Genomic DNA, 17,348 nt, shown 5'->3' on the forward strand with positions numbered 1-17,348 from the left:
CTACATGAGTTGAAGATGGGAGATGATTATCAAGTCAAAAACAAATCAAACTTTATTTGTATCGCACCAAATCACAACATACAGCACAGCATCTCAAAGCACTTAACATAGTAACCTTTACAATATCATAGAGAGCAGAGAAACTCAACTATCAGAGGCATCAGAGGAGAGAAACAACTCTGACAGAACCAAGACTCAGACATGTGCAGCATCTGCCTCGACATGGGGGACAGGAAGGACAAGAGGGAGGAGCCAGAGACCAGGAGCTGTGTCATTAAGGTATAGGTTTTAGACCTTGTACAATATAGGTTAAGTCATTTATATTAGCAGTGGCAGGAATTGTTGATTGCTGGTATCAATTTTAATCCTAGCATAAAGAGAGAGAGAGAGGACGGCACAAGCTAGGGAAAGAAAGAACAAGGTTAATGACATGTAATGAAGTCATATTCATAACCTGAGTGTGAGAGAGTGAGTGTGAGAGAGTGAGTGTGAGTGCACCACAGGAAATTCCCCCAGCAGTCTAGTACGTGAACCACAAGTCCACGAGTGGTAAAGTGGCCGTCACATGACTAGACCTATAAGCTGGCCACTTTTTATAAACACAATCTAATATGGACGCCTCTGTGGTCTCGGAAAGCAGCAACGATGAGAAAACACTCAAATAGTCCTCAGATGAAAAGACACACGGTGTCTGAGCGTCAGTTACATGTGCTCTTACTTTTCATAAAGATCATGGTAACAGAACCTTCAGCATGTCATTTTCATTCATTACATTACAGTCAGTTACCAGATGATTTCATCTAAAGATATTTACAGTAAGTTCATTTACGTGAGAAATAAACAGGTTCTCTGTTTTTCTCCAAAACTGACCCTACATCAGCTGGGATTGGCACCAGCACCCCACACAACCCTGATGTGAAAGATAAAGTGGTAAAGGATGAATGAGTGAGTGAGTGAGTGCAGCAGAATGAACAATTTCACACAAATGTTCATTTCCAGTGTCACAGTGTGATAAATGTTTCCTTGTCCATGAGGGTCAGGAGGTCACTCTCCACAAAACTTCATAAAATCTGAATGATCACTTTAAAATAAGAGAGTTGTGTGATTGTGTTACTCACCGACACAGTGTTTCAGTCAAAGTGAGTTTGATTTCAGTGTGATTTATAATTTACCTGAAGAGCTATGGCTTGGCCCCGCCCCCTCTAAAAAAACAGTTGAACTGAACATACTGGGTTGAAAGTACTTTGTCTCTTCACTAACACTTGACCAGTAAACACTGTCACATTTTGCAACACTTTCCTGATTAACAAACACAGCTGTTCACATGTGTGGGTGTAGGTCCGGGATTATTGTGTGTATTTATCAGCAGAACTCAGTAACCTGAAAACATCTGCATCTTAGTACAAACACAACACAACACAACATGACATCACACGACATAGCACAACACAACGCAACACAACACAACACAACACAACACAACACAACACAACACAACATAACACAGCACAGCACAGCACAACACAACACAACACAACACAACATAACACAGCACAGCACAGCACAGCACAACACAACACAACACAACACAACACAACACAACACAACACAACACAGCACAGCACAGCACAGCACAGCACAGCACAGCACAACACAACATAAAACAACACAACATAACACAACACAACACAACATAACACAACACAACATAACACAGCACAGCACAGCACAGCACAACACAACACAACCTAACACAACACAACACAACACAACACAACACAACACAACATAACACAGCACAACATAACACAACACGACACAACACAACATAACACAACACAACATAACACAGCACAGCACAACACAACACAACACAACACAGCACAACACAGCACAGCATAGCACAGCACAGCACAGCACAGCACAGCACAACACAACATAAAATAACACAACACAACACAACACAACATCACACGACACGACATAACACGACATAGCACAACACAACACAACACAACATAACACAACACAACACAACATAACACAGCACAGCACAGCACAACACAACACAGCACAGCACAGCACAGCACAGCACAACACAGCACAGCACAGCACAGCACAGCACAGCACAACACAACACAACATAAAACAACACGACACAACACAACATAACACAACACAACATAGAACAACACAATGCAACACAACACAACATCACACGACACAACACAACACAACACGACACAACAAAACATAACACAACATAACACAACACAACATAACATAACATAACATAACATAACATAACATAACACAACACGTAACAACATAACACAACACAACATAAAACAACACAACACAACATCACACGACACGACATAACACAACATAGCACAGCACAGCACAACACAGCACAGCACAGCACAGCACAGCACAGCACAGCACAGCACAGCACAGCACAGCACAACACAACACAACATAAAACAACACGACACAACGCAACACAACACAACACACCACAAAACAACACAACACAACACAACATAGCACAGCACAGCACAACACAGCACAGCACAGCACAACACAGCACAGCACAGCACAGCAAAACACAACAAAACATAGCAAAACACAACACAACACAACACAATGACAGTGAGACATGGAGGGGTCTCCCCCAGTGGGTCTTTGTTTTTGGACTTCTGCACTCATCACAGATTGTTAATAACGAACATGGGTGTACATATGTGCACTTGGCACCAGGACACCTTAGATCAGTGGTCACCAACGTGGTGCCCACGGGCACTTGGTAGCCCGCGAGCAGCCAGCGAGGTGCCCATGGGCTCATTTCACTTCACCTCACTTGCATGTATCCAAATGATCACTGAGTAAAATGTCCTGATATTATTTATAAAAACTGTGATAATCATTAGGAGTAAGCACTGGATTTAATGTGTATGCAATTAAATGCATAATATTCATCATTTCAATGGTAAATTGCATAAAATGTTAATATGGTAGCCCTCCATATTATTCTCTACCCTTCAGGTAGCTCTCGGTCTCAAAAAGGTTGGTGACCCCTGCCTTAGATCAATGATGGACTCTGCGGTCACATCATCTGACTTGCAGCCACATGTTTTGGACACTCAGTGAGTTGGCTCTGATGTGAGTTGGCTCTGGTGGATGCTGGTCAGGCCTGGCAGACCCTAACATGTCTGGCGGAGGCCCTGTCAGAACCATCTCCGGTAGAGCTTCCACCATGTCCTGAGGGAGACGGGAGACACTGAGTCTGAATGTCACGTCATGTTCTCTGCCTCCATCCGGGTACCAAACCCCCCAATGCGGTCTCAGGGTCTCATTCACGAATATGGCCGAAATAGGTTTCCTCTGCAGGGTCTTCCTCAGTGATGGGGTTAACAGCTCGGTCTGGAGGGGGCTGAGGATAGAGCATCCAGAGGAGCCAGGTGAGCCGGCTCGGCATCTGGTTTGTTCCACACTGTCTTTAAAGCTGCGAGAAAAACGTCTGATTTTACATTGAGTTTCATCCACAGGTTGTTTGGATCACAGCGTTCTCTTTCCTGAGCTTCTCTCATCAGAGGACACAGACACACACATCTGGATCGTACGTGACAGACGACCTGATTCACAACAATCTTACAGTGACGTCGCACATTTTCTTTGCACCAACCACTCAGCACAAACAAACAGCACAGCTGCCATTTGCACAGCTGTGCTGCTCTGGAGCAGAGCCAGTGTTTTTAGAGTCTACATGTGCTCACACACACACACACACACCCACAGGGAGGGAGAGAGAGAGACAGGGAGACAGAGAGACAGGGAGAGAGAGAGATAAGAAAAAAATAATGATACAATCTTTTGTTTTATATTTCAACCCCTTCACGGAACCACCCATGTGTTCAGTGGCGGTCCTTCCTACAGGCGACATAGGCGCTTGCCTAGGGCGCCATCTGGTGAGGGGTGCCAAAATATGCGGCGAGAAAAAAAAAATAGAATTATAATTATAATGTCTATTTATTTTTTCAACAGTTTTTGCCATCCCTCTGTATCTACAAAAATACTTCGACATAAAAATAAATTCAACCTCAGTAAAATCAAACACTGACGCTGCCAAAAGCTCCAGAGATGCCGTATCATATTTTGGTATTGTACAGAAGCTGTACTGCCTGTTTTCTGCTTCCCCCCAAAGATGGGCAATCCTCAAGAAACATGTCAACCTTTCACTCAAAATGTGGTCAGAAACCAGATGGGAGAGCGGAGTGAAAGCTATAGAGCCTCCGCGATATGAGGCTGCAGCTGTACGAGAGGCTCTGCTTGAGGTGAGGAACCAGGCCAAAGACCCAGTCATCAGGGCAGAAGCCCAATCTCTGGCAGAAGAAGACGTTTCTCTGTGCACAGTCGTCAAATTCAGCAGCTGAGGGAAGTCCTGCAGTCCCAAACAATGCAAGTGGATGTAGCAGTAAATCCACTGAGTCCTACAGAGCCACAGGCTTTGTGGCTGCACAGACATCAGCGAAGGACATGTGTGAAGACATCAATGTGGATGCAGTCCTTGTGCAAAAGGGTCTAAGGTCCACAAAGAGGCACTCCTGATGAGCCACTTAAGGATGCCTTGCAAAACCTGGAGGTAACTTGATGAAGCAAGCAGAGGCACTTGCACACACCTTACACCATGGGGGGGCAATCTGATTTGGATGGAAAGAAGCTGGCTCAAGAGTTGTTAAATTTACCTGACTTGCCATCAAAGAGCATGACGTCCCTTGAGTTGTTGAAATTCATACACGAAAAGCAGCTCAAATAAATACCAACTTGTGCATTGTCGTAAGAATAAGCACAACGCTACCAATAAGTGTAGCTTCAGCTGAGCGGAGGTTTTCCAGGCTGAAACTCCTGAAAACATACCTCAGATCCACCATGGCTCAAGAACACCTCAGTGGTCTGGACACAATAAGTATAAACCATGAGGTTGGTGGTCAGATTTCCTACGAGGAGGTTATAGATGACAAGGATGGCAAGGAAGGCCAGAAAGGTGGCACTGTAAATGAAGTGTGGTATTGTGTGTTTCACTTGGGGTGAATTTGAACCTTATTTGTTTATTTTTGTATATTATATTTTGATTAATAGCTTATATGAATCTTATTTTACAGTATTTAATTTTGCACACAATGTTTTATTGTTAGTTAAATGTTTTGTTTTGATTCTTTATCGTGCACTTTTTGTTCTCAGATGTTGCACTACTGTTAAAGTTAAAAGTTTCTTTTTGTATATTTATTATTGAACAGGTTTATTTATTTATTTTATAAATAAATGTGCAATTCTTTGGACATGAGTTATTTTCTCAGGGGCGCCATCAATCAAGCTCGCCTCGGGGACCAAATGGTCTAGGACCGCCCCTGCATGTGTTTTTAACTCACGTGAATCTACAGCAGACACAAGCCCGCTCTACACTTACCCTGCAGCGCCCTCTGCTGGGAGAAAGCCCCACTTAAACTTTCACTTCTAACAAGTAGACATGTTGAAATGGAAGTTTTATAATATATGTATATGTACATGTATATGTACATGTATATGTACATGTATATGTATATGTATATGTATATTTAAAACAATGTCAGTTCAGACACAGTGCTTTATAAAGAAAGACAGAATCGGACCCAAATAAAACTGAGACAAAGATTTAAGATGACAGAGCATCAGAGAATCAAGTGGGGAGATCCAGCTATTGGGGGTTCTCGCGAGATGAGACGGACTGAGTTGGAGGGAAAATTGAAGGAGCACGGTTTTGTTTTGTTTTGTTTTTCTCTTATTTTGTCTGTTCGTTTGTTTCCGCGATATCGGAGTGTTTTTTGGCGGTTGGCATAAACTGGTGTGTGACTGGATCGAGATGGCAAGCCAGGGGGATGACGATGAGGATGAAATGGAGTGTGGTGGCTGGACACCAGTATCTAGCAGGAGAGAACGAGGACAGGGTCAAAACAAACGGGAGGAAATAAATCAAGGAAATAAAAGAGGGTGGAGAGAAGACAGTTCAGATGAAGAGCAACGATTTAACCTTAAAAAAGTAGCAAGGGAAGAATTCAAACTGATTCTAAAATTTAAAAAGGAAGATGAGCACATCACTTTAAGCCCAATCTTGCTGTCACGGGAATTAAAAAAGAAGGTAGGGGAAGTGGAAATGGCGAAAATCCTGAGAGATGGAAATTTGTTAGTAATCTGAACAGAAGAGCAAAAAAATAAAGCATTACATATTGAAAATATTTGCAAAAAAAGGACATGTGAAAGAAGGGTACTCGGAGAGAACCGGGTGTCACAGGGAGTTATAACGGGCATTCCTGTAGACGAAGACAAACAGAGCATTAATGGAGTTGAGATAGGCAGGATTCAAAGATTGCTTAGAAACGTCAATGGAGAGCGGATTAACAGCATGTCTGTGCTATTAGAGTTTCAGGCGTCCACACTTCCTGCATGAGTTTTCCGGTCAGACTCTATATTCCTCCCCCACTTCGATGTTACAGATGTCAGAGATGTGGTCACATTGCAGCGGTGTGTAAAGGAAAGCAGAGGTGTCACAAATGTGGAGGTGAACATAGAATCGAAGAATGCGGAGAAAATACACAAGAGAAATGTTGTAACTGTGGTGGAAACCACAAGGTGACATATGGGGGCTGTGGAATCAGGAAATGTAAAAGCAACAAACAACATAAGCTATGCAGAAGCAGCTAAAAGAGTACAGGGACATCAAATAAGGAATGAAGACGACAGAATGAATCAATCCCAAGCATCAGGGAGAAGAAAGACAAAGAAGAAGCTCTTAATATAGATACATTGATATTATTTATCGCCTATGTCATTAATTGCACTGATCAAGCCAAGCACAAAACAGAGAAAATAAAAATAATCGTGAAGGGAGCAGATAAGTTTTTGGGCATAAAAAACATGTGCTGGGAAGACATCAATAAAAAACTGGAAATGGAAGGGAAACTTGGAAACTTAGGGGACAGAACAACAAACTGATTGTCATACATTGGAGGCCAGGAGTTTAATTACTAATGGACAGGAATTTAAACCATTCATTGACAAGTATTCAGATAAGCCAGATATTATATACATACAAGAGACATGGTTAAAACCTCCATTAGAATTTGTAATCAGAGGTTATGAGGGTATCTGTAGAGACAGAGGCGCAGGCAGTGGAGGGGGATGCACATCATCATCATCATCATCATCATCCTCCGCTTATCCGGGGCCGGGTCGCGGGGGCAGCAGTTTCAGCAAGGGACCCCAAACTTCCTTTTCCTGAGCCGCATTGACCAGCTCCGACTGAGGGATCCCGAGGCGTTCCCAGGCCAGAGTGGAGATGTAATCTCTCCACCTTGTCCTAGGTCTACCCCGAGGCCTCCTCCCAGCTGGACGTGCCTGATATACCTCCCTTGGGAGGCGCCCAGGAGGCATCCTCACCAGATGCCCGAACCACCTCAACTGGCTCCTTTCAACGTGAAGGAGCAGCGGTTCTACTCCGAGCTCCCCCCGGATGACCGAGCTTCTCACCCTATCTCTAAGGGAAAAGCCAGCCACTCTCCTGAGGAATCCCATTTCGGCCGCTTGTACCCGCGATCTCGTTCTTTCAGTCATGACCCAACCTTCATGACCATAGGTGAGGATAGGAACGAAGACTGACCGGTAGATCGAGAGCTTTGCCTTCCGGCTCAGCTCCCTTTTCGTCACAACTGTGCGGTAAAGCGAATGCAGTACCGCACCAGCCGCTCCGATTCTCCGGCCCATCTCCGGCTCCCTCGTCCCCTCACTCGTGAACAAGACCCCGAGATACTTGAACTCCTTCACCTGGGGCAAGGAGTCATTCCCTACCCGGAGAAGGCAATCCACCGGTTTCCTGCTAAGAGCCATGGCCTCAGACTTAGAGGTGCTGATCCTCATCCCGACCGCTTCACACTCGGCCACGAACCGATCCAGTGAGCGCTGAAGGTCGCAGGCCGACGAAGCCATGAGGACCACATCATCTGCAAAAAGCAGCGACGTGATCTCAAGCCCGCCAAACCACAACCCCTCTCCCCCACGACTACGCCTCGATATCCTGTCCATGTAAATCACAAACAGGATTGGTGATAAAGCGCAGCCCTGGCGAAGGCCAACACCCACAGGAAACAGGTCTGATTTTGTGCCGAGAACCGTGGCACAGCTCTTGGGATGCACAATATTTGTAAAACAAGGAATACAATATAGAATATTAGGTAAAGGAAAGGAGTTGGAATATATAGCAATTGAAGTATGGACAAGAACAGGAAACATAAGAGTGGTACATTTTTACAATCCATGTAAGAAACTTTCAGTCGAAGCAATGGACAGATTTAATGTGTACATGAGGGGGAAATTATATTGTGGAGATTTTAATGCGCATAGTACACTGAGGGGTAGTAAAAATGATGATTATGGGATAGTGATTGAAGAGATAATGGATGGGAAAAACCTGGTATGTGTAAATGATGGAAGAAGCACAAGAATGAATATCAGATCTTACACTGGTGTCAGACTCTCTAGCAGCTGTGTATTCATGGGAAGTGATCAGAGAAACAACTACAGGAAGCGATCAGAGAAACAACTACAGGAAGTGATCAGAGAAACAACTACAGGAAGTGATCAGAGAAACAACAATAGGAAGTGATCAGAGAAACAACTACAGGAAGCGATCAGAGAAACAACTACAGGAAGTGATCAGAGAAACAACTACAGGAAGTGATCAGAGAAACAACAATAGGAAGCGATCAGAGAAACAACAATAGGAAGCGATCAGAGAAACAACTACTACAGGAAGTGATCAGAGAAACAACTACAGGAAGTGATCAGAGAAACAACTACAGGAAGTGATCAGAGAAACAACTACAGGAAGTGATCAGAGAAACAACTACAGGAAGCGATCAGAGAAACAACTACAGGAAGTGATCAGAGAAACAACTACTACAGGAAGTGATCAGAGAAACAACTACTACAGGAAGTGATCAGAGAAACAACAATAGGAAGCGATCAGAGAAACAACTACTACAGGAAGTGATCAGAGAAACAACTACTACAGGAAGTGATCAGAGAAACAACTACTACAGGAAGTGATCAGAGAAACAACTACTACAGGAAGTGATCAGAGAAACAACTACAGGAAGTGACCAGAGAAACAACTACAGGAAGTGATCAGAGAAACAACTACAGGAAGTGACCAGAGAAACAACTACAGGAAGTGATCAGAGAAACAACTACAGGAAGTGACCAGAGAAACAACTAGAGGAAGTGATCAGAGAAACAACTACAGGAAGTGACCAGAGAAACAACTACAGGAAGTGATCAGAGAAACAACTACAGGAAGCGATCAGAGAAACAACTACAGGAAGTGATCAGAGAAACAACTACAGGAAGTGATCATTACCCCATAGAGAGGAAAATAGGGATTGACTTTGAGAAAGGAGATATGGACAGGAGTCAGAGATGTTTTTTTTAAAAAAAGCAGACTGGCAAAAATTTAAATATATTACTAATAAAGAAATGCAAGCAATACATGTTAGCAGAAGTGTGGATGAGTTAAATGAGTCTGTGTGTAAAAATAGTGTAGAGGCAGCAAATCATGCAATTAACAAGAGGAAGGAAAGAATAAAATGAGAATTGTACCTTGGTGGTCAGAGGAATGTGATAAAGTTATTATTATAACTTATTGATTATAAAAGGATACAAGCAACTGTGAGAAGAACCATAAAACATGCAAAGAAAGAACATTGGAGATTATTTTGTAACTCAATTGGAAACAAGGATCGATCACATCTGGAAAATGATAAAAAGAATGAATGGGATTAAAGCAGAATATGGATATCCAGTTTTAACTGAAGGGGAAATAACAGCAACTATGAATGAAGAGAAAGCAGAAATGTGAGCAAAGACCTTTGTTAAAGTACACAGCTCAGACAATATTTGTGAAGAAGGGAAAGAGGGAGACAAAATACAATAGCAGAAAATAAAGATTAAAGATTATAAACGATTTATTAAACAAGGCTTTTACAATGACAGAATTAAACAAATCTCCAGTCAGCACCAGGTAAAGATCAAATGTGTTATATAATGATTAATAATCTGAGTGAGCCATCAAAAAGGAAATGATTAGAACTATATAATAAAGTCTGGGAGAGTGGGAAATGTCCACATAGCTGGAAGGAAGCTGTTAAAATACCGACACCTAAACCAGGAAAGAATAAAACTAACCCTGACAACTACAGGCCAATCGCCTTAACATCTAACATCTGTAAAATAATGGAAACAATGATAAATGAAAGACTAACTTATTATATAGAAAGTAAAGGTTATAACTAAATACCAGAGTGGCTTTAGGAAAGGAAGATGTACTATGGACCCAGTCATCTGCTTAGAACACGACATTAGAAAAGCACAAATAAACAAAGAGAGTGTAGTGGCTGTTTTTATGATATGATATGATGTGGGGAGAGGGACTTTTAATTCAACTGTCAAGTGTCAGTGGTATCAGTGGATTAAGGATTTTTAGAGAGGAAGAACAATACAGGTTAGAGTAGGGGAAACACTTTCAAGGAAGTATGTGGTAGAAAACGGAACACCTCAGGGAAGCATAATAAGGCCGCTATTGTTCTCCATCAGGATAAATGACATCTATAATGAAATAGAAAAGGATTCTGGATGTTCTTTATTTGCAGATGATGGGGCAATTTGGACGAGGGGAAGAAACATAGATTTCATTGTAAAAAAGGTTCAAGGGGATATTACGAAAATAGAAGAATGGGCATATAAATGGGGATTCAAATTCTCAGTGAATCAAACAAAGACGAGGATATTTACAAAGAAAAGAATAGAAGATAGAGTAAAACTGAAACTATACAATCAGGAGTTGGAGAGAGTGAAATTCTTTAAACTATTAGGGATATGGTTTGATGAGAAAGTTACATATTAAAAAATGAATGAACAAATGTAAGAAAATATTGAATATAATGAGATGTTTAGTTGGTAGGGAATGGGGAGCAGATAGGAAGGCTTTAAGGGCTATATATAATGGGTTACTAGGATCAGTGCTAGATTATGGCTGTGTGGTGTATGGATCTGCAGCAAAAAACTGGATAGACTACAGTATCAGGCACTAAGGTTATGCACAGGAGCTTTAAAACAACCCCGACATCAGCATTCCAAGTAGAAATGGGGGAAATGCCACTAGAATTAAGAAGGATACAGAACTCATTGAACTACTGGACCAGACTACAGCGTCATAATCAGAATCATCGTTAAAACCATGTTGGGAAAAGGAGAAAGGAAACAGAAAAAGCTTTGGATGGACAACCAATCAGACGTTTACAGTAGACCAATACAGCGTTAGCCCAACAGTACCACTGTCGACAATAGCACCATGGATTCTTCCAGATGCCACCATAGATCTCACATGGTTAGAGAAGGAAAACAAAGATATGCAGAGCCAGGACCCACAGGTAATACAAGATTATATAGACAGTTATCATGGATACATCATACAAGTATACACACATGCATCAGAAAACAGGAATAGGAGTCTTCATAGCAGAATTTCAAACATTAACCAACAGAAACGATGAAGTGATAATGTATCCGTGCACACAGGAGAACTCACTGCTATTCTATTAGCAGAAATACAACCACTGAAAACAATCATCTGTTCAGACTCAAGTTCATCACTCATAAGTTTACAATCCAGCCATTCTGAAAGCAGACAAGACCTCATTATAGAAATACAACCAACATTATATAGAATTCAGATGATGGGACTTTATGGATACCAGCACACATTACAGGGGTTAAAGGGAACCAAATAGCAGACCCGGTGGCAAAAGCAGCAACAGCACATAATAATATAGATCTAGCAATAAAATTAAGCAAAACAGAAATAAACAGCATCATTAAACAACAACTAAAGGAGAGATGGCAAAAACAATGGGAGGATGAGAGGAAAGGAAGATGGTTTTACAGTATCCAAAGAAAAGTGGGAGTGGCTAGGCACACAGAAAGATGCAGGAAAGAGGAAAATATAATATGGAGGATCAGATTTGGCCATACGGGATTAAACAACACATTATTTCTTATCAATAAACACAATACAGACAGATGTGATCACTGTCCATTCATCATGTTATTACACAATGTCAGAAATATCAAAGGGAGAGAGAAGTGATGATTAGAAAGCTGAGAGACATTGATGAGGAATGGGAGTTAGTGGAGCAAGAACCAGAGTGAGTGCTACAAAATATTACTGCACTTTCTTAAGACTACAAGGTTGATTGGGAGGATATAAGATGTGTGAGTGTGTGTATGAATAGGTGTATGTATATGTATATAGGTGTTTGTTTTTTTGTGTATATCTGTATATATATAGCAATATATATATATAGATATGGATATAATTATTAGTAGTATATATATATATATATATTATTATTTATTTATTATTCTTATTATTATTATTATTATTTTTTAAAGAAATAGTTCAGTTGGATTAACAGTTCGAACCACACTCCGTACCAGATGGTGGCGGTAATGCACCAAATCGTTGTTTGCCAACCGCCATTAAACCTCAGAAAAGAAGAAGAAGAATCAAGTGGGACAACGGGACCGAGAAGTTCGCCAGGTGACCTCCCAGCCACAAGGTGGCAGCATGGTGCCCGGTCATACGTCGCTGTGTTTCCTGGTTGTCGTTGTCGCGGAGGATTGAGCAGCGATGTCGACTCACGACGATTTGTTTGACGGTATTTTTCTGGCGGAGGAACGGTGCGTTTACTTCTCTGTGATATTATGTGTCCGCTCTGTCGACCTCGTGACTCACGTGACTCACGTGACGGGAGGCTTCACCTCGTGTTTCAGACAGAAGTGAAACGTTGTGTTGACAGTGTATGATCATTAGTGATGAGTGCGTTAGTGATGAGTGCGTTAGTGTTGGTAGAAGGACACGGAAGTAAAAAAGTAAACATTTCAAAGTAAAGCTCAGGCTGGAGAATGAATGAGATCAATAATGAGGTTGATAAATCTTTAATGGAGTAGTTATTGCACGTTAACCTTCATGTCATGGACCTCCTGCTCATCTGTTGTCCTCTCATCATCATCATCTTTGAGAGAACACACATAATAATAATAATAATAACGTCTGTAAAGCATGCTTTCACGTGCTATGATATTACAGGTCTTTCCATGGAAAGTGTGTCATTGTAAATGATTGTAAATAAGCCTTTATTGAATAATTACTAACTATCTCTCCTGAAAGTGTTGAATGCCTATTCTTTATATTAGGACTTCACTATTCTGAGGTGTAGTGTGTAGAGCTTTGCATGTCGACCAATGCTTGATACTGATCTGATATCATTGCTTCGTGAATAAACTCTATAACTATAATAGAGTATAATGCCTGTGGAAGTGCTTGATTAAGTTTGCAGTGTTGTATTTTGTCTCCTAACATTTACCTAAGTCTCTGTCGAACAGTCGGCCCGTGTAGTAAGTGTAAGATACTTAGGTCAACAATAAACAGGGAGACAGATAATGTTGATACTGTGGTGACAAGCTGCATCAATGCCAGTGATGTTGTAGATGAATGACACGCTGTATGGAAGCACTGTGAAGGATTAAAGCACAGTTACTGTAACCATGCAACATGTTGTTTATGTACAGAGCCGTGAGATGATGTCATGATTTGGCACGATATAAATAAAACTGAATTGAATTGAAATTAAGGGACTGAAAGAATCAGAAATAATCTGTAGCTGTGAGATTAGTGAGATTTCTGCTCTCCAGGTTTCGAGGAGAAGGTTACAGTGAGGGATTTGAGAGCGGGAAAAGTCGAGGATTGCTGGAGGGCCGCAGACATGGGGCCTGTCATGGAGCCAAGTTATCCACAGAGGTCAGTCACTTACTGTTATTTTCTAACAGAGGATAGAAATGTGTTCACGCCCCCCCGAATTGAAATATTATTGAGATTTATTTATTTATCTGTATAAACATTTAGCATCTTCACAAGTAAACTAGGAAACAACAGTATTAGCCTGTAAATGTGTTATATGCAGATGTCGTCAGATTCTATTTTTTAAGCTTCATGTAAAATAAAGACAGAACTGTGCTAACTGAAAATAAAATGGTTTACTAGCGGTGTCTGATATTAGCTTCTTTACCGTTATTCGATACGCTGATATTGTCCAACACTTCATTTCTGATTAAATCAGAGTAAATGAATTAAAACATATTGCCTACTTTTGTCGTGACGCCTCACTGGGTGCACAAAGGCACAAACTAGAGACGGGATTAATGAGGATCATGAGGAGCCGTTCAGAAGTCTGCCTCACTATTTTGGATCTTTGTATAAAATGTGTAAATTAAGCTCTGTTGACTTGTTAATTATGCAACACCTTTTTATTTGTGGCACAATCAAAATCTAAGCAGGCTACAGGGAACTTCCATGCAAAACTATACTCAACTAAAAATATATTAATATAGAACAAGTTTCAAGTATAACTCTGCAGAAAGTCCTGAACTGGAGACAGGACACTCATTTTCCTGGAGCTTGAACTCCAAAGGTTTCTTCACTTAATCATTGACTAGCAGGGATTGATCTGCATGTGGTTTATAAAGATGTGAAGTGCGTCTGCCTGGCTTTCACTGATCCAGACATGACTGTATTGAATACAATGACAGAAAACAAAAAAGCATATGTGACGTTATCTGTTCCTCTGACCTACAGATTTCCTTCTATCATGGGTTTGCCATCACCTGGAAATGTCTTCTCCAAAATAACACAGACAACAAATCAAGGTACACTTTCCACAAACAACTCTATATATTATATTATTTAGGTGACGTCCAGACCCCTGATTGCTCGTCTCTTTTGGAGTGACTGGTTTCAACAGGTTGTTTTTCATGATATTAAAAACAAAAAGCTGCATTTTCCACCTGGCTTTTATAAACTGTTGCTCGTTGTATGAAGGGCTGCAACGTCGGTGACGTCATGGTGTGTATCCCACGGCATGCGATGCTGCGCTAAACTGTTTCACTGTAGCCAAACGTAGTCGCTCAGAGTGAGACGTCTCACTTTCCACAAATCTTTGGAGCAATGACGGCACATGTGCACAGAAGGGGAAACTGTGCTAACGCTGAATTCTCAATGTGATGCAAACGTGTTTGACATCACATTAAATGACAGTGACAGCTATTTATTTATTTATGACACAGCTGTAACCTTCAAGCTGTGTTAAATATCTATGTGAAATCATTTTTATTTCACTGACCTCTGACCTCTGACCTTTGGCATGTGGCTTAAACTTATAATGGACTGTTAGTTTTTTAAAGTTTTTCAAATCTAATCTGCTTTAATGCTTTAGGGGAAAACCCCAATGACATCACAGAACAAATATGGAGATATGACCTTTAGTCCATATCGCCCAGCCGTGTGTGTGTGTGTGTGTGTGTGTGTGTGTGTGTGTGTGTGTGTGTGTGTGTGTGTGTGTTAGGGATGGGACTTTTTTTGCTGCCTTGTGTGGTCAGTTTGTGTCGCTGACAAACACAAAATTCCTCCTGGAATTCCTCTGTGGACTTTGGTGTGGGAGAGTGAGTGGTCCGTCTCACAGTTGGAGAAGTTTGAGCAGCAAACATATTTGTCATATATATTGTAGACCAAAGCTTTTGTAGGGGGCGCTCACAGCACAGTCAGCTTTGACCTCATTAAAAATCAGTCTCAGTGTGAGATTATTAATGTTTCTAATGACTTTGTCAGGGCCACTAGTTCTCGTGGAGACCAAAATCTGGTCCTACAGTAATGAAATGAGGAAGAACCTCATCTCTAAAGAACTGGTTGAAGTTAAGATTAGAGTATGTCCAAATGAAAGGAAGTCACTGCAGTGTGTGTGTGTGTGTGTGTGTGTGTGTGTCTTCAGGAAGCGTCTGAAAGCTCTGGACACTCTGATGACTCTGGTCCAGTCCTCTCCTCATGATGACCCACAGTCTGCAGCGCTGCAGGAGGACGTGGAGAAGATCCGAGCCAAGTTCAGACAGGTACTGGTCCTCATGAGTCTGTGTTTGGTCAGAGCGGTTCAACAAAGCAAGCTAACATCTGGTTCCTGTGTACTAGGTCTGCTCGATGCTGAACGCCCCAACTGACTTCAAGGATTACATCAAAACCTCTGAGGGGACTTCCTTCTGAGTCTGTCCTGATGATGATGATGATGATGAAGAAAAAGAGGAGCAGCTGACCTGTGTGTGTCGTGGACAGTGAATGTGATGCGGGGGTCCAGGGTCCAGGTCTAGTCCAGGTCTAGTCCAGGGGCTATTTAAAACAGACCACTAAAGTCTGGACCCAGGAACATCAGAGACAAAGTGACAATCGCAGAAAACCATGAGGAAGTTAGCAACGATGGCTACGCTGCAGGAACACCTGAGCGGCGCAGATCTACTCACTCTCCTCCAAGAGATAAGAAATGGCAAAGAGGATCTCTCTGAAACCATCAGTGACCTTCCTGTGTGATTCCTCACGACTGACGGACGGATGTAAAGCCTTACAACAGTTTGTGAGAGTTAGAGATTAACCAGATTAACCAGATTAACACTGTGGTCAGTTCTAGAAATGTTCACATTTATTTACAATTACAATTGTAATGTCATGTTTTTGTTTTATACTTAAAATGCATATTTAAATCAGCCCCGCGGGGGTAGATGGTGGCACAAGTGCAGTGTGATGGGGTAGATGGTGCTGATGTTGGTTTCTGTTTCAGTATTTGATGGATTTTTTGTTCTCAGTGCTTTAACCTTTTACTACTTGGTTGTATGGGACATATCTATCATAGATACTGTTAGTTTAAATGGACCAGATTAAGATTAAGATTAACTTTATTGTCTTGGGCCCTACACTCATGCTGCAGGTGAAAAAACATGTACAAATACGATACACAACGATACAACAACTTTTAAAATGACCCTGATGGTGAGTAATACACAACATGGTGCCCAACAGTGCGATCTCAACACATTTCCCATTTCTGCTGAATAAATAAATAAATAAAATAAAAGTAGCCTTGAAGAACGCAACCCTGAGCCCATCATTTTCTCACAACACTTCATTATTAGAGCTGTAAGTGCGACAGGACGGTCGTCATTGTTGCTTTTTTTGGGTACAGGAATAATCGTAGAGCTTTTCCAGATAGAGGAAAGCAGTTTTAACCTGTGGTTTGCTGCTTTTAAGTAAGGACTTATACGTGGGAATTAAATGGACACCATTGTGATCAGATGACCCTAACGGGGGCTTAATCTTAGCCGTCATA

General features: G+C 41.5%; 1 protein-coding gene across 1 annotated transcript; it reads left to right on the plus strand.

The window, feature by feature from the left end:
- The first annotated feature begins 12,667 nt into the window (after positions 1–12,667).
- Positions 12,668–17,348, plus strand: lto1 (LTO1 maturation factor of ABCE1). Its single transcript, XM_058645684.1, has 5 exons — positions 12,668–12,825; positions 13,840–13,945; positions 14,780–14,850; positions 15,969–16,086; positions 16,163–17,348. The coding sequence occupies exons 1-5, from the start codon at positions 12,776–12,778 to the stop codon at positions 16,232–16,234; spliced, it is 417 nt and encodes a 138-aa protein (XP_058501667.1). The 5' UTR covers positions 12,668–12,775; the 3' UTR covers positions 16,235–17,348.

Source organism: Solea solea, chromosome 12 (genome assembly GCF_958295425.1).
Source record: "Solea solea chromosome 12, fSolSol10.1, whole genome shotgun sequence".
Taxonomy (NCBI): domain Eukaryota; kingdom Metazoa; phylum Chordata; class Actinopteri; order Pleuronectiformes; family Soleidae; genus Solea; species Solea solea.